Source organism: Gobius niger (assembly GCF_951799975.1).
Source record: "Gobius niger genome assembly, chromosome: 1".
Classification (NCBI taxonomy): domain Eukaryota; kingdom Metazoa; phylum Chordata; class Actinopteri; order Gobiiformes; family Gobiidae; genus Gobius; species Gobius niger.
In genome coordinates this window covers 64,557,754-64,581,843 of record NC_136852.1, presented here as the reverse complement: position 1 = coordinate 64,581,843, position 24,090 = coordinate 64,557,754, and the positions used below count along the sequence as shown (strand labels likewise).

The 24,090-nt window shown below is 41.7% G+C and overlaps 1 protein-coding gene across 1 annotated transcript in view; it reads left to right on the top strand.

Moving 5' to 3' along the window:
• efna5b (ephrin-A5b) overlaps nucleotides 1–24,090 on the top strand; it is a 133,178-nt gene that overhangs the window by 96,636 nt on the left and 12,452 nt on the right. The window contains exon 2 of the mRNA XM_079572067.1: nucleotides 8,577–8,869. Coding sequence (XP_079428193.1) covers nucleotides 8,577–8,869 — 293 coding nt within the window. The remainder of the gene's footprint in view (nucleotides 1–8,576; nucleotides 8,870–24,090) is intronic.

Here is a 24,090-nt window from a genome sequence, read left to right as displayed (position 1 = left end):
AAAGTCCATCTTTATGAAACCCGTTAAGATATTCTGTGACTACGATATTTGGGTTCCATGGAGATTCGCAGTAGTAGAGCCATAACTTTGTCTCGTATAGGCACCACTGTGTGCTTTGACTTGCAGATCAGTGTGACACACGACAGAGGTTATTTATCCCTCTTCATGTGGAAGCATAGCCAGACTTGAATGGGTCAGACTGTCTTAAAGGAACAGGCCACCGTTTTTCCATACTGAGATATGTTCTTACCTGAGCTTCGATACTCTGTAGAAGAGCTTGGTCGCTTCTAACTTCACCCCGTTTGGAGCCATAGGAATACATTGGGATAGGCCAAATGCTAGCAACACCTCAAGTCGTTCCGCGGGACTGAGGGCACGCACAAAGACCAGACAGGTACGTATCAACTCGTCTAAGCTCGGGTAAGAACATATCTCACTTTGGAAAAACGGTGGCCTGTTCCTTTAAATTCATGTGTCCAGATTCCGTACTTATTCTAAAAAAAAAGTTCTCCTGACCTCCAGACTCCTGACTATTTTGCATCTATCCTCTCGGACACCATTGATTTTCTTCTTTCTCTAACAGGACCTTTTAATGAAATGCTCCCAAGATAACAATCAAGAACGTTCTGAACTTGTCGCTAAGGTGTGGAGTTCAGACACCACTCTGGTTCTGACCGACCTTAAGCCACACACCTTCTGCACCTAGAGCTATAATAGAGCATTATAGCTAGAGATATAATGACTTTTAATTAAAACATCTATCTATATTTCTTTGATGTGAAGGCCCAAAATTAGAAGAAGTGGGCAACCTCAGAAACTGGCCTATATCCCACAGGAATATTAGCCTTTTGTGCATGGATTTATCTTTTTTTCACCCATATCTCAGACACAGATACATTTTAACATACAAGAAACATATGAGATCTGTTTTAAAAGCTTCAATGTTTGGGTCAAAGGCAATAACCCAAACTTCTCTACTTACATGTAACCACACAGAACGACGACTGGGAACAAGGCCCTTGAAAACAATCCCCGATTTGACTTTTAAAAGCTCCGGCACATACGGCTTTCTTCTGATTTAATTTATCAGCCAAACGGAACGCTGCCTGAGGATATTGAATTGAACATATATCAGATGTGCGCATTTCAGCGGCGAGGGGCGAAATAATGTAAATAGTTCTGATTTGGGGTCATGAGCGCGGCTGCCTCGTGTGAGCGAGTCTCTCAGGCAGATAAATCAAAAATGAGAAGGCGAAGAGAGCGCAGAGGAGAAAGAAGGCGACACAAAGCGAGATTACATTTGATTTCTCGGGGTAGAATAGACCTTTCTGTGGAACGTTCAGGTGTCAGCATTGTGCGAGTGCTTGCAGTTGTGAAGTCGGCTGTCAAGAGCCTTCCAGGCTGCGGAACATGAAGAATGACTACGTTTTTACTACACGTTTGCCTCTCCATACTTTTGGATTGTTTATCAAGTTCGTGTCATCGATGTCATTACAATACTTTTGACAAAACCGCATGTACTTTATAGAGTGCTTAAGAGATGAAGACTTTAAAGAAACATACTTAAGTGTGAGAACGCCTCATAAAGTTGCGAAGTTAAGAAGAACGCTGCCAATATCTATTTATGGTAGAGATACAAAAATAGGGAAGAACATTTTTTGTTTCATAGCACTTTTCACATCCAAAGCCACAGCTACCCTGGGGTAGACTGACGGAACTGCGACTGCCAACCTACGACCACCACCAACCACTCACTCCACTCCAAGCTACCTATAGTGTTCTCCCATGGTTTCTCATTCTGATACTGGTGGCGTGGCATACTTTTTTTCTTATTAATCTATAGACATATTTTGATTTTCTAGAAAGTGCACTGCAAAAAGTCATTTACTAGATTAGTTTAGATGTCTCAATTTGAGCATAATAATCCAAATTCTAGTTCTTTTGACTAGTTAACATTTAGTTGGGCATTTGACCTAGATTATTTCACTTGTTCTGAGATGTTTCTGACTCGTTTCAATACATTTCACCGTTACTTCAAGTGCGTTTCTCTGCCAATGGGGTAAGAAAAATGGTCTTGTCCCATTGGCAGTTTTACTTTCTTACTTCAAGCGAGATTTACCATAGAACCAGTCTGAAATGTCATCAAATAGCAAAAATAATCTTGGTCAGATCAGGAAAAAGGTCTAAATGAGTGAAAACCCCTCAAAACGAGATATATTTCCTTTGTAGTGTGGTAGCATCATCTTCAGAGACTGCTCTGACAACTTGCTTGATATATTGTCGGAAAGGGCTTGTACGCTGACATGAAGATCGGGAGAATCTAAATAACATATGGTTGGATGCGATTCGGACGTATCTTCTTGGTACAACGTCTGAATCACATTGCCAGTTTCTTTTCTTCACGCAATGTTCTTTTTTTATGCAGCTATAGAGAAAGTCTCCTCCATGGCCCACATTCAAAGATGTCTTGTTCTGCTAACTCATCTCCATTCAGCCTGTTAAATGCTTGCACTGCTCGTCTTGCGCCACACACCTTTGGCTCTCTGGTTTGCCATATCCTTCTGTGCTTTCATTCTGTAGCTGTCAGAGCATGGCTTGGAGAGGTGGTTGATAGGACTTCTGTGGTACACTCTCTCTCTCGCTCTCGCCCTCCCTCACCCCGTGGTTTATATGTGTGTCCGAATGTGCGTGCGAGCAGTGTCACTGGTCTGTGTAATTGAAATGGAAATGAGCCAATCAGCGACTGCAGTGCTCACACCGCCGTATAGCGCCGGCACATTGGCTTCATTCAGGTTTCATTCTGGCAAGCCCCCCCCCTTCTCTCGTGTTTGTGACTTTCTATGGGCAAGTGCCAGCAATGGTCTGCCCCAGCTAGTGCCGGTTAAAAAAATAAAATAAAGTACAATTCCGTAATCAGTTGGTAATAACGGTGACCACTCTCCCCCCACACTCGCTCCCTTGGCTTAATTACTTCGCCGGTTCGCCTCTCTGCTCATGTCCAGATGATTTTTCGTCGGCTTTGTGCTTGCGACCCGCGGCTCCGTGGCATAACAAAGACAAGTAATTATCATCATTTCACAATTAGCCTGCCATCTGACACTGCGGCTTAATTACAATTTTACTGTGAGCTGCAGTTGCTCCTGAGATGGGGAAACATATCTTCCACGCAAAGCTGCCAGAACAATTGGGCGCAGTGCAAGATGGTTGTAATCTCGCGTTCTGAAACTTTTACGAGGCAATGCAATGTTTTAATCTGTGCCAAAGTCTGCTGTCAGTCCTGTACAGAACGTTCTGATGAACATGTAGCGTTTCATAGGCATTTCGGCAAAGCAGGTTCAGCTTTAAAGGTGCATTATGCAACTTTTTATGCAAAGACATTTTTTTATATTTGTGTGTATGACCTTGTAGTGACCCAGCGGCTCAGCATGACGCCTTTGCTTTACATCACAGTGGTCACTACGACGCTCCAGGATTCATTGTTCTGTAGGTTTACTTGTGAAAGGGTCCGTCAGCAGTGAAAACCTTCTGAACAATTGATCCTGGAGCATCGTAGAGACCACTGTGATCGAGAGTAAAGGCGCCATGCTGACCACTCATACTGCTGGGTCACTACAAGGTCAAATAAGCACAAATATCAACTTTTTTTTTCCACATAAAAGTTGCATAATGCACCTTTAAGCACATCTGTTTGTTTACATAGCAACATGGCACCGAACCATAGACAAATGAAGGCGTTGCCAGATTCATACAGTTGTGTGGTGGTTTTAAAGAGTCATTTTTACTGAAAACAGTAATTGTGTTAATGAGGCTAATGTTTTATCATGCTTAAAAAGATACAAATTAGTTAATGGGGGCTTTTCCTTTTCCTTTTACTCGTACAGTGCGTAGCCTTAAAAGTCCTGACATCTGCAGTGTGTGCTGCTTTTCAGCGCCATTAGGAAAACATTGTTGCACTCATTACATGGGGTCATAACCGGCATTTTCAGCATTCAGGGTGAATGTTCCTTTTGCCGGCTTGAATACTGACCACTTTATTTCTTCTTGCCGAGTCACACTGGCGGACGGTGGCTAATTTAGATTCACTCAGAGTCCTTTTGGGTCAAGTCTTACAGAGCTGGTATCTTGCCCTCAATTCTCTTTGTGAACACTGCCTTGATTTATATTCTATAGCTACCTGTATCTTTCAAGCTCCATAGCAGCATATAAATATAAGTAAAATAATATTGCATCCATATCCGTATATACGTGAGAGATCATTTCGGATTTATTTCTATTCAAACCTCGCAGGGATTCACAGAAATGGTCTCAACATTGAACGACGACAGGCCTCCATGATTACCCCACGGCATCCTACCCAATACATCCATTTCCAAAAGCAAGCAACTAAACGTATGCATTACTGTATCGTCAAACACACCTCAATGACTCTCCTTTATGTACAAATAACAGACATTAGAGATGACGCCTGCAAAAGCTCTTGTACAATATCCTTCCAAATCAGTTCTTTTTGGCGGCACCGGCACCGGCGCAAACGACAAACTCCAGCCACAATTTGGCCACAGTCATCCCCGCTATTCCCAACGCTCCGGATCCAGCTGCACGTTTTACACTATACACACTCTCCCTCCTCTCAGCTTTGGATGCTATTTCAAATTCAACTGTCTGTTTCACACCCTCATTGTGTTACTCACTCGGTGCCATTAGCAGCTTTTGGCTCATGTCTCACCACACTGCTACTGCCAATGTGCCAGGCCAGCCTACCGAACTGCCAGCATAATGTACTCCGGTACATGTGTGTGTGAATGTGTAATTGTTTGCAACAGAGCTGCAAATGGAATTCTCAGTTTGAATGTTAATATAGCAAGGAACATAAGTTGCTTTGTTTGCATGCAGATCATTTTATAGCCTGTCATGCGTAGATGTTGTTCATGTAATGCCATAAGATTGTGCTGAGTTTGGAAATGGAACATGATATTAGCTTTAGAAATTTTTTAAGTTTAGAAAATAGTTAGTTGCTGAATCACTACTGAATACATCTAACACAGTGTGAACTTTATTGTTTTACACTTTATTATGTCTGTCGGTTTATAGATTGCGCCAGGAATCAGAAATCTTAGAGGTTTGGACGACACTATCTTGACGTCTATTATGAAGTCTAATTATTACATAGATTTACCGACATCTTGTCATATTTAAGGCTAATATCTCCACAATTGTATGACCTATCAACACAAAACCATTAAACGCATAATCTAATTTGAGAACAATAGCAGTAATTACACCATCATTTGATAATAGTAATAATAATGCCTTACACTTGTATTGCACTTTACCGGTATTACCAAGTTTCTCAAAGAGCTACACTGTCTCTCATCCAAGGACCAACCAGGCCCTTCCCTGCTTAGCTTCGAAGGTCTGATGGGATTGGGCATAGCAAAGGCAGTATAGTATAGTAAGGCATATACATACATAATAATATATACATATACTCCAGTGTCTGTGTACATTGGTGTGTGAATGAGAGTGTGAATGGGTAAGTGGTTCCTTACTGTTTAGTGCTTTGGATAAAAGTGCTATATACATTGCGACCATTTGATATATTAAAAATCGCCAATATTGCGATTTTGCACTACATCATGCAACCCAGAGCATCCTACATGCCACAAATGCCCCTGTGCTGTGCCATTCTCTGTGCCCATTCTCCCAAACATCCCATGCTTCATTAGCAGTTGAGGCCATAAGCCGCTATAGGGCCAGCTGAGGCGGGGGCGGCGAGGGGCAGCCCGCTGTGGGTCGCGACCATTAAGTCGGTTGACATTTGAAAGCGGTGAGGGAGATGCATGGATGTTGTCGGGCCTCGGCGGACACGTTTTTTGAGATGTTACAGATGGAGTTCACTTGTAAACACAGTGACACTGGTATTTAACTCACAGTGCAGGGGACAAAGCTCTCACGCTCTGGCACAAGACGTGGACACGCTGCAGGATCGGTTTGTACAGTACGGTTAGATCAGGTTAGGATTAGGCCATCCCAAATTAATCAAGCAAAATCTACAACAAAATCCGGGACCGTCAAACTATTATCTCACACATTTTACTCACATTTCCAAGACAAAAAAAAGAGAACATTCCTCCAAATGCACTGTATGTGAATTATTTAACTTGACAGAATAAAAATTACAGTTGACCAAATATTGATTTATGTTCAGCCCGAAGCACCATAGGCTAACCAATCAATACTGTACCCTTATCTTATACAAAAACATACATTCCAACTAATGACAACAGGCAGTGATTGATTAGATGTCTCACAAAACATTGTAAATGGATGAAGTCATTAGCAAACTAATTTAAAACTATCTGACACCAGAACAACCAAAATTGGCCTATTTCACATCCCTCTCCAGACTCTATTTTCATAACAACATAAGCTAATTTTTCAAGTTAAAACTTCAGCAAATATTTTTGTGAGGAAAAGGGAAACGCATGGGTGAAATGACTCCGGCAGTAGCCCGTTTTGCCCGCTCTTACAGATGTCATTTTGTCAGCCAATCGAAATCACATTACTTCCCCCCTCTCTATTATAACAACAGCATAATATGTTTGAGAAAATGGCCCTTATAATCTCGTTCTCCCCCATTGAGCCCGGCATCCATGAATCTTTAAGCACATGTAGATGAGGTGACTTCAAAGACTGGCCAGAGAAATGTGCATGTGGCGCCGGGTGCGGATCGGGCTGCTTCAACAATGGTAATCCGAAAGCTCTGCAGCAGAAACGGTTTGAGCCAGTTACACGCTTTGTTCCCTCGTGGCACTTCTGGTAAGCACGGGAAGTGGCAGATGTCAATTAAAAGTTTTATTTGAAGTCGAGTTATTATAAATCACCGGTCTCAAGTCATCATGCCTTTGTGGTCGCTATACCTTGATTATATAGCCTTCCACATACGTTTGACCCATATGCATCGATTGTTTACCCGGATGAGAGGGAAGATATTGCGCATAACATAGCCTCAGTGTTTTATTTTGAAATGACGGTTCCGTAGTGTCAAGAGTCTGCCTATGGCTTAGTTTTACCACTAAGCCAGAGCTTTAGAGATCCTAAAATGTCCCAGTTACTTGGTGCACCCTTTTTTTCCCGGTTGGCCTCAGTTGTCTCTCTGTACCTGGCGCCCTCACGTACAGTATCACTTGCCACCTTCCTCCAACTTTACAGCCGCTTTATTATCTAACTTCAGACTCCTCCGTGACCTCCAGCTCGGGGTCACACAGTTCAGACGAGCGCTCCGACCACTGTTGCTGGACTTTAATTTCCTCCGGCCGTAAAGTATTCCACAGGTGAATGGTGCGCGTGTGACATGGCCTGTCCTTGTGATGAATCTTCCTCCGTGTATTACGGCCGCTGACCCTGGGCGGCCGGTTCTAGATCATTGCAGTTGTAAAGATGCCCTCGCAGACAGCCAGGTCGATCATGACATTTACTGGTGTTCCGCCCACTGAGCAAATTTCCTCAGATATAAGTGTATTTTCCCATGGGTTCTCTGACTGTAAACTTTTCACTGATTAGAAAGATGTTTGAAATTTTGATGCGGGGGACAGATGAAAGTGCAGTGAGCCAGGTGACTTCGAGTTCTCACCTGAAAGGAGATGGAAGAAGGGAAAAGTTGAAATAACAAAAACAAGTTCTGTCAGCTGCACAGCCACAGTTCCTATTTTGCAGTCCCAGCCTTGTACCCGTTTTCAAACAATGACAAAAATAATTAGTTATGACCACAGTAAAAGTTTAAACATAACAATCTCCAACTATAAGAATAGGTTTATATGTATCAGCGCTGCTTCCAACATTGTGATTACTAAACATGATGCCGATCCGAAAGGCAGAGCAAAAAAATGAGAAGAATTGAACAAATCCCCTTTGATTTTCAGCTTGCACAACCTGTACCTTTGCTACGTTTCATGTGGCTTAAGGCCTCTTGGTGGATTTCTACTTTTCTTTTTTATATTCCGTAGTTTTAGATAATCAAAGTTTCGTTGGCATTCCCAGCACCGGTCTCATTCAACCTTCTGAAAGTGGTTCTGCCGCATGACTGTGTAAGCAAATATTTGTTGCGGTGATAGATTTATAGAGGATCCATTACGCCAAAATTTATTGAAGGCAGAAGATGAGAACCTTGTTGCTCATAAATCTCCGCATAACATTGACGGAGCACACAGAGATCAAACCTGTATTGCTCGTCTATGTGCCGCTTATGAATAACATTTCTCAATAGTAATTAAGGGTTGGTCTGGAGTCAAGTCGCAGATCTGTTTAGATGTTTAAATTAAAATGTAAATCAGTCAAACGTGCCCTCGGGGTCTAGGTCTTTTGGAAAGCTATCTTTGATTCCTCCCTGGTCTCATTAAAATGAAATGTGTGTAAAGGCAAAGTCGGTGATGTCTTAGGAAGAGCTTGGAACATACAAATCCGCCAAACTGCCATGTTACTGTTTTAGTTATTTTATATTGTTAGTTTACAATGGCAGTGATCCTAACCTAACCACTGAGTTTAGAGTCTAAACATAATTCTTCTTGTTCACCCAGGTTCCATCGTGGGGACTACCACATCGACGTGTGCATAAACGACTACCTGGATGTGTACTGCCCGCACTATGAGGACACTGTGCCGGAGGAGCGGACCGAGCGGTACGTGCTCTACATGGTGAACTATGACGGCTACAGCACGTGCGACCACACGGCGAAGGGCTTCAAACGCTGGGAGTGCAACCGGCCGCACTCCCCCAACGGACCCCTCAAGTTCTCTGAGAAGTTCCAGCTCTTCACCCCCTTCTCCCTGGGCTTTGAGTTCAGACCGGGACGAGAATACTACTATATCTGTGAGTATCTAGACTTATGCCGCATAACTTAGAGGGACAATACGGGGTTTAAATATGTTAAAATTATGTATTTTCCTGCCCCTATATGTTCCTAAGGCAGGGGTTCCCAATTTTTTGGGACTGGGACCCCAAAAATTGACACGTAAACAACTCGCGACCCCCATTGTATAAAGTTATTGCGTTGTATGCTACTTAAAGGAAGAAAAACATTTGAATATCAAGTTAATATGTATTTAAACTGGTTGTTTTAACCATTTGAATGCTTTTCACAAATTATATGCTGTTATACACTCAAAATTATACTAAAAACAGTAGCAATTTTCTTTTCATTACATCTTGAAATCATCTGGGGACCCCCACCCAAGACCTCGTGACCCCCAAGGGGTCCCGACCCCTACTTTGGGAACCACTGTCCTAAGGTGTAGAATGAGCTCAGACCTATTTACCACAACTGCCTCTAAAATCCTGCACTGTCACTCAAAAAGTTGTTGCTTCCGTCATGCACAACATGTATGACCTGAGGTTGCAGTAGTAAATATAAAATGGCCATCTAGCCCCATCTAGGATATTATCAATTGTCTAAATAAGCCCATTAAATCGACAATTATCGCCTCATAGGGACTCAATTCAAATGAATAACAGTGGGGTAAAAGAGTGTCCTTGGGGAGAACCACAGAGAAATGTCTTAGTATAAGAAGACATAGTAATAGTTCATAGTTGTTGACAGAATTCACTCACTTTCTATGACTTGTTTGAAAGATCAGGATTGTGTCGAGATGGTCCCTCCACCCAGTTACATAATCCACATGTAAGGGTGGGATCTGCATCTTCTCCATCAACTCATTGTACATTTTTTGTACATTTCTCGTGCATTTCGATCTGAGTGGAGAATCCTTAGATGATCTATCCTCAACCTACTTTAATCCCCCTCCTACACACACACCACCTCTCTATTTTCCCATCTTGACAACTGCGTTTTGAGAGTACCATTTGATAAACCCATGCACGTGCTCCCAGCCTCAGCTCTTCACGCGGCTCTCATCTCAACCCACTCCTAAAATGGCCATGGAATTCACATGGGGCACCGCTAAATTGAGACAGTTTGAAAGTTATAGCCCCGCTGCGCACAATACGGCTTTGTTGGTGTAAAAAAAATGCCATGTTCTCGCTATTTTATGTGCCTTCAGCGCTCATGTTCGTGGTTAAGTTGTCTTAGATTTTTGGCGTCGGAACTGAGTCAAAGGCAGTTCATCTGAAGTTGAGGCCCGGGGGAAATTAGGGTTTTATCAAAGCAAGGTGATGGAGTGGAAGTGAGAGGGGTCCGCTCTCCTCCCCCTGCCATACATACGGGAGATGAAGCAGTCACTGTCAGTAGGCGTAGCCACTTTTACTAGCATTTGTCACAGCGATACGCCAATAATACAGAATTGGAAAAGTTTAATGTAGGTGGGGGTGGATTATTCTCTCTTGAAGTATTATGACTTCAACAGCTGGTGTGCTATAAAAGTAAAGATGGTTTCTTCTCTGCTCGGCATGGTTTTACTTGAAAATGTGTGCACCGGTAAGACGTATAAAGTTAACAAAAGCGGTCCTTGAAAGCATCCATTGTTGGTTTATTGCTAACAGCTTGAATACCTGAACTTTTTCGCAGATAAGGGGACAATGCAGCTCGTGTTTGCTCTTCAACTCAAGCAAAAATGGCTGGTTATCTTAAATAGTACTTGTATTTTGTATAGTACTAAGATGTATTTTTTTGTAAATTGAAAAAAAAGTGAGATGTTATCATTCAGTGTATAATCTTTAAAATTCAATTCTAACGCAAATACAGAACAGGGATAACCAATGATGGCAGGCCTGCCTTTTAGTTAAAACGTGGGTTTGTGCCTCTCCACAGTGGCCCACACATACTCGTGCACTAAACAGGGGTGTCTGGGGGTAACAAGTGACAGTCATTTCACTACTTATGTGCACAATTGTTTTTTAAAGGTTTTAATGATGATTGACTAACGTACTGTAGGGTAGCGACTACTTTCTGTCCATTTTATCTTCTTCTCCAAGCTGAGTGTGTTTCATTAAAAATGTGTTCAGATTATGGTGCAAATTCAAAATTAACTTTAGCCTTTAGCTTTAAAAACTTCTCCAGTGAATTACTGGAGTACATCCCGAGTAAAGTTTAAAATGTGTTGTATTCAGGAAGGGGAGTTGCCCCTGTCTTGGAAAATTCTGAGCGCGAAACCCCCCAAAAAATAATAAATTTTAGAAAAGTAGCACATCGATGTAGTTAATATATCCAGACAGAGATACTCACATAGTTCTTTATTTGACTACAACTCAAACGCTCTGAAGAAGGCTTATGCCGAAATAAAGAACTATGTGAGTATCTCTGTCTGGATATATGAACTACATTGACCCTTTCAAATATGTTGTACGTAATTATTCAACAGCTGCTTGTTTTCTGCCACATACTGTTTTTATTTCAGCGGGACCAGGCTAAGTCTCCATAGTAAAACACAGATAGTTTTGTTCCTATGCTCTTTGTTATGTTATCTCCCCTCTACAAAAGAAATTGTTCAGTCTGTGCAGGTTTGGGGAGTATATGTCTAATGCCCACATCGGTTTTAATACGAACAGGCTTTATAAACCTTAAGGGAGGGTTAGGGGATATTGGTGCAAGAGTTCTGCAGCTGCCAGGTAAGAGGTCAAGAAGAATACCAAGGGGGAAGACGGAAGTTGTTTAGTTTGAGATGAGTCAGAGGATATAGGCACAGATGGGGGCAGGTGAGTTCAGAAAACAAACAGAAATAAGTGTCAAAACCATCTGATCTCGCATAAGAACAAATTTCAACACCCGCTAATGCTAGCAGCACTCACCCTTCCAAGCTACCTATATCAGCTTCACTGTATTGACCTGACCAGCATAAAACTCTTCTTCACTATCCGTCACTACCATTTGTTTGACTAAATGCTGCACATCAAAGCACCGTGATGCCACTCCTACTTATATAACCCATCTCCTGTCCAGCCATGAGAAGGATATTTCTCTGATGATCGCGACCACAGAAACCAATCCTGTCACCGTATTGGCAGGTGGACTAATGCCTCTCCGTCCGCCCGCTCCGAAGTGTCCCTTGAAGAGGCTGTCCAATCCATCAGCGGCCATCTTTCCCCATGCGCGCGCCGCGGACACTCCGAACCGACACAAAGGCGCTGGGAAATCACATGTCGAACAACTTCATGCTAGATGACTTTAATATCCGCCACAGTAGCCGGCGACGCTCGAATCATTCAATAGCCAATGAAGCCGCGGGCCACTAAACCAATATGGCACGGCGCTGCGGAATGGATGTGTGCATGGAAGCCCTGTTGGTCGCTGTGTAATTTAATCCAGCCCCTAGGACAAGCATCTCTCAATGGGAATCGAAGAGGAAAAAAGCATAGAAATGGAGACTCGGGAGAGTGGATGAATCACGTAACCTCACGCTAACCCCCATCAAGCTACAAAACTTTCATATTTAGTGTGGCTCGGAATATTCGATGTAAAATAGATAGCGTAGATACTTGTGAGTCCAAATTAGTTGGCACCGGTAACTACGGCGGTTAAGGACAGCTTGATCAAGTTGTTCTGGAGTGTTAAGAGTCGTAGATGCATCGCCTTTCACCATGAGGGCTTTGTCAACGTTGAAATTGGTACGTTTCATCTCCTTTCAAACCATCTCTTCTCACTGGTTTGGGGAGTTTTTGAGTTGATCACAGCAAGTTGAAGTCCTTGAGCAGTATAGTAACATCTTTTGGCTTGTAAAATCCACCTGAGAAGAGGAGAGAAAGCACCGAGAGTCGGACTAACACCACATTGGATTCAGCTAAACTGTTGAGAAATGGTCCGAACAATGTTACACCTTGCTTCACATTGAGTAGGTGTGAAGAGGCTCTGCTTGTGAAAGTCTAAAACCACATAAAAGCCTGGACTGAAAAAAACTAAATCTGACTGGTTTATTCTTACTGGTCGCATGGTCGCAAAGGTGTTCGAGATGTTATGATTTGTCAAATTATTGGATTATTGTGGGAGGAATCTGTATTTCTTTGGTAACTGTATAACCTAAAAGGGATTTACCTTTATTAAATGTAATCCTTAGTGCAGCACGGTAGCACAGCGGTTAGCGCTTGTGCTTCACAGCAAGGTCCCGGGTTCGATTCCCACTTGGACGGGGCCTTTCTATGTGGAGTTTGCTTGTTCTCCCCATGTCCGCATAGGTTTCCTCCAGGTACTCCGGTTTCCCCTACCACTGAAAACATGTACAATAGGCCAGGATAATGAGAGAGTGTGTTTAGAGTGCAAGTGTGAGACAACGGATGCAAATTAGCCCATGGTTACAGTCCGGTGTGGTGTGTTCATTGCGCTATCCCTACCAAATAAACCAATAAATCATTTTTTAAATTATTAATAATAATCTGGAGATGGGTCTCCGCGCGCGGTACTGCCGTTGTCCACTTCTCCGTATGGGTTGCCCCAGCGGCATCGAAGGATGGGTCAAATGCAGAGGACAAATTTCCCTATGGGGACAATAAAGTATCCTTAATTATTTTCGTTGCTATTATTCATTTTAGGTATACATCAATACATCAATTATACAAATCAAGAAATCCTTTGGCATATTTAGGTAAGCATAGGTCTGGCTACTTTTTACTACCATTCTATGAACAGAATATTGTAGCACAGATTAAAAAAGTAGTGTTTTATGATTTCATTACTCTTTTAGTTTATTTTAGACTATATGGAGTTTATAAATGTTCAAACCAAGTATTTTCATCCCCCTAAATGTTCCAGCCACGTCCTAATGTGTAGAATGAGCCCAGACCTATTCACCACAACTGCCTCTAAAATCCTGCACGAGCTTAATATAGAGACTGTTATGCATAAGACCTGAGGTGGCAGTAGTGAGCATAAAATGACCAACTTGCGTCTAGTCTCTTTAAAGCAGTACTAAGCTTTAAAGCAGTACTTCTTTAAAGCAGTACTCTTCCCCCCTTTGAATTGCCTTGTGTATGAATTGTGCTCTACAAATAAACTTGCCTTGCCTTGCCTTGCCCCCTAGAGGCCATACGCGCAACTGCAGGTGTAGTAGCAAGTTACGATTTTTTTAACTTATTAATTGTCTTGGAGAGTAAATACTACGCTGACAGGAAAGGCGAAGGGAGAGAGGGTTACTGTGCACCCAATTATACAATGGAAATATTTTTTGGCTGTAAATACTGTTTAAAGTGACGTTAGCCCGCAGTTAGCTTTGCCCGTTAGCCTGTTAGCTTCTTCTTCGTGATTCCATTAGTGTGTATTGCTTTCTCCGGACCGGTGGCAGGCAAGTTGCAAACATGGTTTTCTGTCCAGAGACACCAGGGGGAGATGAAAGACCCTCCAATCATCCCATAAACACTTGTATTACCCCCACAGGGACATCGAGAAGGATTTATTAAGGTAAACACGTAACTTAGTACTGCTTTAAGTTTGCGTAACATAAAGTTGGAATTTCACACATTTGTGTTGAATTTATTAACTGACACACAGTGTGTCTGTAAGTGCTGTTGTAGTGGGCTGTCGTGTACCAACGCATTTACAGTTGCATTATTCAAGGCCATTGGTGTAGGTGTAACTCAGCTAGGATAAATGAATGTTAACTGATTTTTTTTTTCTTATTTACATAAAATCAGCACACACACTGCATTACAAAAGTGAGTCTATCGTTGTTTAAGTGCACAAGTTAGTTTCTTTATGACTTTTTAGAATGTGCTGTGACGTGCTTAGCATAAAAGAGCGTGCATCAATCCCATGTAGACGATGTAGCGCTCGTACATCAGATGAAAATGTCAATCGCTCTGGATGGAGGTCATGCGCGGGGTTAGCCATAATTACCGCAAAGGCACTGGAAAGGCTGCACACTTGCATGAAACGCATAACTCTCTTGCTCAGCCGATGCAATGAAGTTAATTAGACGGGACGGGAGATTTATTCCGAAACCGATAAGCCACTAATTTAACATTGCAAAATTTGTAAATAAACACTGCAATATTAATCCCTCGTCCTGTCTGTCTGTAATAACATTCTGTGGCGGGATGACCGGAGGGAGCGCCGCATGAGCGAAATCCGCCCAGGGTTGAGGTGATTGATTAGCTTTGCTGTTTTGTAAATGGAAATTAAGATGTCAACTCATATTCCTGGGGAGAAAATGGCCGTTAATGGTGTTTGCGCCCTGCGAGTCCGGGCACTTGATTTGTGTTGTGTCTCTGATAATGTTAGCGAGAGAGGAGAGACAGGCGTCCGCTGTCATCTGCCGGCAAAATAACAACAGCTTAATCAACACCAGCGCGCACTCATTTTCCAAAGGCTTAATACATCCAAGTGCAAGCGACGGCGATATCATCTGTGTGCCACGCAGATGGGATCTCTCGGTGGCTAATATTATGTTGTGCATAAGCGTCGGCGTGACCTACACTGTCACCATTGGACACAGACAATTTATAAGCTCATGGGAATAGGTTCCCATCATATGAGGTTTAGCAAGGTTTAAAAGATTTTATCGAGAGATGGCAACACTACCGAGTTAGTATTATTTACACATCATAAATCCCAATAGAGACAATATCATCTAAATAATAGCAGCCAATGTGGTAATTGCTGCTGAAAGAAAATGCCGTTTTGATTGTGATTGATTGTCTAGTTGTCTGTGCTAACCATGTACTAGATATTATTTACAACTGAGTACACCGTCATCAGTGTGAGATACTGCTTAATATCGGTTGCTCACAACCATGCAAATGAAAAGATTTTATTTCTTGTGCGAGCATGAAAATGGTTGTGCCCTCCAGTATATTATAAATGTAGACGTTTGAGGAAAAAAAGACCATTGTGTATCTAAATATGAACCATTATCTACCATGAACAGGCTGGTTGTTGTTTTTGACATTGCCGCGACAGCATTGCTCTCTGAAAGTCGCAAACTCATCCCTGTGAAGAATTGGGATGTGAAATGCATTAGGAAAGTTAGGAATGAGTTTTGACTTTAACTAAGAACAAAAAAATATGTGTTCTCTCTTTCATTGATAGGCCTTTAAAGTGCATATGACACATTAGAATTTTTTTCTTTACCAAGCTTTCTTTATTTTGACATTTTTTGTGATGCTTTTAGTTTCACTTCCTCATTAGACACTGACAGGAAGTGACATAGATAAAGGCAAACAATTTTTAACTGTTGCCGTGCACCCATGTTAAGTCAATGGGAAATGAGTGAATCAAACTGCTGCGGAACTTTACCTTTATCTATAGATACAGACGGCATCGCATCATAGAAGGGGGCGTGGCCTCGCCAAGGGGGAAAACAGAATCTTTAGGGAAACACAATTTTTCACTCTTTTTAGCTATTTTCTGGCGAAATATAACCTTATTTATCACATACAAATAAAGTTGGGTCTAAATCGGGTCCATATGGATGTTTATTCACAGCAGATTGTTCAGTAGAAGCGAAAAAACGGCAGTCTTAGCTAGTGTTTGCTAAGACTGCTAGCATCATGTTGGCATTCTCTGTTATTTATGTATTTATCGGCTGTTGAACCACTTTACTCCTCTCCATGTCTTTGTATCTTTATTTAGTAGAAAACTATATTCATAATTCTGAATTTGTTAAGTAGTTTTTGAATAATTAGAGAAAGTTTTCGATTTTTCTCCAAATTGTTTTCCCCTTTAACTGTTTTCAAACATGACCATATATGGCCGATTACAGAAATGCCGTCTGTATCTATATATCCTAGTAAGTTAAAAGTTCAAATAAAAATAACTTTCCTGCCCAACATTTCGTCATTAAAATGGCTGTTTCACTGAAATAAAATTATCACTATGCAACTGATGTTATCCTTCTAAATAAGTCATATTTTCAAAAGCATTAAAACCTGTCACATGCTCTTTAAGGTTTGGCACAGTGTCTGCCAAAAATGGCATGTGATATGTAAAAATATGTAAACTATATTTCAAATCTTTGCTTTCATTACATGTCATTGACTGGAATACTTATGCGATAAACTCTTCTGCGTTTATTATTAGGCAATATAAACAACGAATGACATGGTCGACCTTAAAAAATATGCCATTAAAATGCATAGTTACCATATAGTACAAGACTGACAGCACCGGTTCCATCTCCATGTCGTTGTAATTCTCTCTCATTCCTGTTATCAGCAGCCATCTCTTGTCTCTTGTCCTCCCTCCACACAGACGGATAGTCTTTAAATACGAAACGTCCTGGACCATTCCATCGCAGCTCACATATGGGATCAATCCTGCAAAAGGCAATATTAGCAGCAGTGAGCTACGGCTTAATGCAAGTGTCCATCTCTTTGACATGTGTCGCGGGCAGGAGCGCGGGACGGCGGCGCGAGCCCCATCCAGAGGCCAAAGTTCATCCGCGCATCTGTGTAGCGTGAGCAAAAACCCATCTCGCCGAGTGCCGACGCTAGCATGTTTTCTAATATGGTTCACAATCTTGTATTTGAGTGATTTTAATCGGAACAGGGCAGAAATCCAATATCGGCCGCTGCCTGCTGTAAGAGATGAGAGCGTGGAGGAGCCGGTGTATCAGATGCGGGGGCCAGTGAGTGTATCATTGAGTTACAGCAGAAAAAGATGTTATTTTCCCCCTATCAGGTTTTATGCTCTGATTCGCAGTTACATTTTATTTGTAGATTGGATTGTTCCCCTTTGGATAACCGACGTCGCTTCTTTATAGCCTAGCATGGCAGAAAGGAGAATGTTGTCTTGTGTAGTACTGTATATAAATGTCTTAACTAGCTACAAGGGGTCACAAGGAAGAGCACCATTTGTACACTTACTCAAACAATGAAAGAGGGAGCGAGTTAAAGTGATAGTCTGTAAGTTTAAACATTTCACAAATGTAATAGATTGTGTATAATTGATCGCCTGGGTCTGAAATTTAAGATAACGTAAGTATTATTAAATAATAATATTCCCTCCCTTTGCTGATTTCAGCAACTAATCAGAATCTACGGGATACCACTTTGACCAATGACACGAGCTTTTCCTGTGAACTGGCCTGTTAGGTCCAATCAGGAGAGAAGGGGGAGGAGCTTGATTGTTCACTTTTGAAAATTCTGTTCCTGCGCTACTCATTTTGACTAGGAAGGCCTTTACTTTCAAATTTCACTCTATCGCTCCTTACTTTCCAAACTTACAGACTATCACTTTAAAGGAATAGGCAGAGCTAAGGTAAGAACATATTATGTTCTTAGACGAGTTGATGCGTACCTGTCTGGTCTTTGTGCCTGTGCTCAGTCACTTAAATGTTGTTAGCATTTAGCCTCTCCCAAGTTAGCATCAACTCGTCTAAGCTAAGGTAAGAACATATCTCAGTATGTAAAAACTGTAGACCTGTTACTTTAAGTTTCAAACGGTTAGTTGTGGTCCAAACCTAAGTTTCTTAACATTGTAATTCTTCGCAGGGATGAGTTTAGAAACAGGTTCTGCAGCTTTCAGAGAGCAAAGAGGAGCCTCATGCTAACAACAAGTACCCTGCTTGTTTCACCATTGATAAAAATGCTTTATAATTAGATGCATAGAACATAATGGCATTTTTTTTCTAATCGAAACTGGAGGCGGGGCTAACGATCATAGTTTGAACAAGAGCGAACCAGTCAAATACAAAGCACTTTGTTTACGTCCTCCGCCATGGTTGTTTGTTGTCCACACGTGCAGTCGAGTAAATGTTCCAGTGTAAGCCCTCAGAGCAGTCCAGCTCATTTAAAACAGAAGAAAGGGCACTGGCAAAAGATCGTTGTGTCATGGCCGCCATCTTCACTGTTTTGGTTATGGCCCGGAGGAGCACTGGTGTTTGATGGGAAATCCTAGCGCGGAAGATGACGCACCATTAACTCCCGCCTCCCGTGCTATGATTGGCTCGTCTTGGTTTTGCTGAAGTCAGCGAAATTCAAATCGCACAATTCCAGACTGTATCCTATGTATCTCTTAACATGGAGGAGAGTCTGGCTCGTGCCAGGCTAGGGCCGACCCCCGATACAGGCGGAGGTAAAGAGGTGCAGCAGTGATGTTTAATTGACCACTAGTTGATCAAATGTACGTTAAACCTTCTTTGTCTGGTTTGAGCTTGGTAATGCATATTATTGTTGTGTTTTCAATATGTTAGTTGAGTCTGTATGTGGCCAGATAGCGGCGTATTGGCTTTGAAAGAGTATGAATGAAATCTGGATTGTTAAACACCTTCTCATGTCTTTTGGAATTAATGTTATGTTAATAAAAAAATCTATCGCTGCCCTTTGCAAAATCAAACCCAGATTACAACTGGGGGAAAAAAAGCACTTGGTTCAACCAGGCAACAGAATGTCCAACAGTCCAAGAACAAACACACCGCCTTTTCTCATATTAGATCACAAACTGCTTTCTTGCTCCGTCACTCCTTCACAAACCTACAGGGCATGTGCATAATGTGACACCCGATTTATCATAAATACCAAACGAACACACCAGCAAAAAAAAGTATTTTATATTCATAAGGCCACATCTCGTACTATATTGAACTAGCGATTCAAAGCTTCAGACATACTCTCCAAGCCACAGGACCTGTCCCGTTTTGATTGATCGTAAATCCGGCGATGCACCGGGTCTGGGTTTGGGAGAAAGGAGTGGAGATAGTGGTGGGGGAATGGCATTAATGGACAGATGAAATAGACACGTGGGGAGGGAGAGAGAAAGGGAGAGGGGGACGGAGTTAGAGAGTGAGAAGGGAAGGGGAGAGAGGGCAAAACAAGCATTAAAAGACTGATGAAACAGAGAGAAAGGGAGAGATGAAGAGTGAGGGGTGAGATGGATAAAAGAGGGAGTGTTAAGCCACATTTTGTAACAACACCACAGTTTGTATTAACAGGTGAAAGTGTAATGAAATGTCCACCGTTTTGTGTAATAAAACCACATTTTGCAGTAATGTGCCGCATTTTGTAATAAACTCTCATGACATTTTTGAACAAAACATGGTAACTTTGCATTACATTTGCACTTTGTAATGCATTGGTGAACAGTTCATTCATCATTTGAATGGCTCAGATATAACGTTGAAGTATGGGCTTTAAAATGTGGAGGAGAGTTTTGGATTTAAACCAAGATGCGGTTCTATCCAGGACGTGCAGAACGAGGGGCTGACACCGTAGAAGAAGATGCACCTTAATTTAAAGGAACAGGCCACCGTTTTTCCATACTGAGATATGTTCTTACCTGAGCTTAGACGAGTTGATACGTACCTGTCTGGTCTTTGTGGGTACCCGTGGAAGAGCGTGGTACCTTCCAACTTCACCCCCGTGGAAGAGCATCGTAGCTTCCAACTTCACCCCTGTTTGGAGCTATAGGAATACATTGGGAGAGACCAAATGCTAACAACATCTTTGGTCTTTGTGCACGACTGAGGGCACGCACAAAGACCAGACAGGTAAGTATCAACTCGTCTTAAGCTCAGGCAAGAACATATCTCAGTATGTAAAAATGGTGGCCTGTTCCTTTAAAGTAAAAAAAAAAGTCGATATGTATATGTCATGCTACATTTGATTGCATTGTAGTAGAGGAAAGTCTGGCATATTATTACAAAATGTGATCCTGTTACATCGATAAGAGATTTTAATACATTTAAAATCTCGTATACATTTTGAGATGTTATTACAAAATGCGGCTCTACAGGGAGGGACAAAGACAGAGAGTGTGCTGGATAGAGAAGGGGTATATTTAGAGAGGGATGGATGAAGGGAAACTTCATTTGTGAGAGTGAAAAAGAGTAAGAACAGGAGAGAGAGATAGTGGTGGTAAGCAGGCGTTAATGGGCAAATATAATAGAGAGAATGAGCGCGTACAGAGAGAAAAAGAGAGACAGAAATCTATGTTTTTAGATTTACCAAACCTTTATTCATTTAAAAAGCCTTTTTCGCTCTAACACCTTGCGCTACTATAACAACAACACACACAAAAAACTACAGAAAAGATATTAACACCTTCACAGCAAAAGAGACAGAAAGGCAGGATGTGTCTAAATGAAATGGAACAAATTACCCAGTATGTAGAGAGAGAGACACACACCGCGAGTGAGAGGAGGGGTGCATTTTTGTTGGAAGCTTTTTGGAGAGGGAGCCTTTGCTAATAATGATAAAGAGCCCGGCGCTGTTCTATTTGCGGTTGGAGGAGGGAACCTGCATGTGGACACCATCATAAGTCAGCGCTTTCATCCATTCACATGAAAAATCAAGGCTGTCAGCGGCGCTCAGAAGTGATCCGGTAACATAGAGTAATGTGACAGAAAAGCGCGCGCACACATAGATATATGGCACTGCTGCACCAATACTGTACATATACCATCTGGAGTGCATTACCCTAATCCTGATAGATGGATCGAACATTCCACTCCCTCGCTTTTGGCTGCCTCATCATTTCATCTTTGGGCTTTTCATCTATCTTGGCCTTTTTTATTTTGGAGGGGGGGGGGGGGCAGTATACCACCTCAATCGCCCACTCGCGGGTCATTTAAAACGGACATATCATTAGCTTATGAACGTTAGAATCTGTATTGTGTGGTTCGTAACTTGACAGAATGTAAGGTGATTTTTTTAATGAAGATACAGATGGCTTGTTACGGAATGAAAAAAATAACTCTTTCACCCATTATTCCACTACCACTTTAACACATGCTGAATTATGATGTATTTTCTATCAAACAAAGACACATGGACATTGAGAGGGGCAAAGTGGTTCAACAGCCCATAAACAGGCTACATAAATAACGGACAATGCTACTCATAATGCGCCACTATTACATTTGAGTGTCCATTTATTACATCTTCTCTGTAAAAGCATTCATAATGACCCTCTTTTGACTTGACTTCATTTGTGTGCGCAAAATGCTAATAGTCTGCTAGAAAACGTCAAAAGTGCAAATTAGGATTTTCATCACTGACTTCTTTCCCCCTCGTTTGGCCACACCCCCTATTGCTGTCTGTATCTATTGGCCCAAAGATTGGGCTCCCAGGAAAGATCCGTAAATCTCATCGCTGCCATACTTCGCCCCCGCTACAAGACATTTTGAGGGCTAATGTATGTGGTTGTGCCTGGTTTGCCGGTGCGATGACGGATTGAAGGGAAAGCCAGCGTTAACTTATTGGCAAAACATAATGAAGGAAGTGCCTGCATATATGGGCCGTAAGGGGTCAGTGAATGGTCTGCTGAGAATGGAAAAGGATGTTAATCATATTCAATGGGCTTTGCAGATGTTGATCTCTGGGCGGTTATTCGAGAAAGTGGAGCGTGGAGGAAGGTGCGCTGTCCAAATGGCTGCAAATGTGCCTTTACTTCTGTTGTGTTTTTGATAAACATTGTTCGAAACAATTTCCGTAGATCTGAATGGTGTTTGTCCCAATAAATACAATGTCGAGGAGAGATGACAGAAAGTATTAGCTCATATTCAGCAGTACTAACTCCATTGTAAATCAGAGACACGGGCATTTCAAATCTCATCAACCACACACTTGCTTTGTGTCCTGGGGCAAAGCACTTCTACCACAGTGATCACTCAGCAAACTATAAAACTGATTACTGCATCCGGAGCGGCTGGAAGACACTAACATTTAAGAATAGTGTTGTTAAAGCGGAACGTTCAATGGTCACGAAAAAGAACTCTTTTACTTATTACTCCACAAGTACTTAAACAAATGCTGAAATATGCCTGTATTTTCTACCAAATAAAGATGCAGAGACAGGGGAAGGAACAAAGTGGTTTAAAGCAGTACTAAGTAACTCATGTCCCTAGCATGTACCACTGCAGGTGTCATAGTATATTGCCTTTTTTACTCATTAAATGTCTGTGAGAGTAAATACTACCCTGACAGAAAAGACAAAGGGAGAGAGGGATATTGTACATCCAATTACACAATGGAGATAGTTTTTTTCACTGAAACTTGGCTGTAAATACTGTTTAAGTGGCGCTAGCCCGCAGTTAGCTTTGCCCGTTAGCCTGCTTCTTCTTCGTGATCCCATTAGTGTGTATTGGCGCTACTACCCGGAGGCAGCAAAGTTGCAATTACGGTTTTCATAGACACCGGGGGAGATGAAAGACCCCCCCCAATCATCTCATCAACAAATGCTATGGTTAGCATTTACATTGTAACAATTGCATTGTTAGGCCTATATATACAAATTTGTGCCGTTAAAGCTAAACGCTAAAGTTAGCTTCATGCTCATGCTAACCGCTAGCTTTGAGTACCAGTTTTTCACTTCAAGTGGACAATTTGCCGTGAAAAGACGTCCATAATGACCCGATTTTGACTTTACTTCATTTGTGTGACATGTTGCCGTTTGTATCTATGGAGATTTTACTAAATAAAATCCTGAAGTTATCATTCATATACAAGCACTGTGTGAGATCTAGCCTGTGTCTATTTACCTGACAGCTGACAGAGTTGTTGCACAGCTGTTTTCTCGACCTCTTTATATTGTTTTCCACAAATGTTTATGGACAGTGTTTGCAAGTTGCCCCTAAAATGGCATCTTTCTATGGTAACATTGAACAGTCGACCCCATACTCTATTGCGTTTGCATTATTATTGTTTTTTTTTTTTTTTAAGTTTTTAAGTTGTAATTACTTACTTGTAATGAATAAAGATATTGCTGAGAAAGAAACGATAAAAATTGACAACTGCAAACTGTCACAGCTTATTTAAGCAGGACATTTTACTCTTCTCACGGCTCCATTTCGGCATTTGTACACAAGCAGGTACATTTCTCAATCAAGGTCGGTGGCGCAAGAGTAAGACAGAGTTTGGTGAAAATAACAAAAGATAAAAGCAAATCTCTCCGTTTTCTTTTTTCCTAGTGGTGTTCTTTTTTTCAATCCTTGTTGCAAGATTTCAAAATACCTCAACTAAGTGAATCTTTTTCTTCAACGCTGGAAGTTACAATACCTCTCTACTCCATCTAGTGATACACTGAGATATTACAGCTGTATTATTGTACATTCATCTTTGAGAAAACAAAGCCTGTAGCAAACAAAGTAGAAACCATCTCTTGCCTTGAGTTTCCCTGCATTTAACCCACTGTCCAATGTCACTGAGACCACACGTTCGCAGGCATTTTTCACGTCGTTCTCTATTGAAAGAAAACACTGAAATGTGACATAAAAACC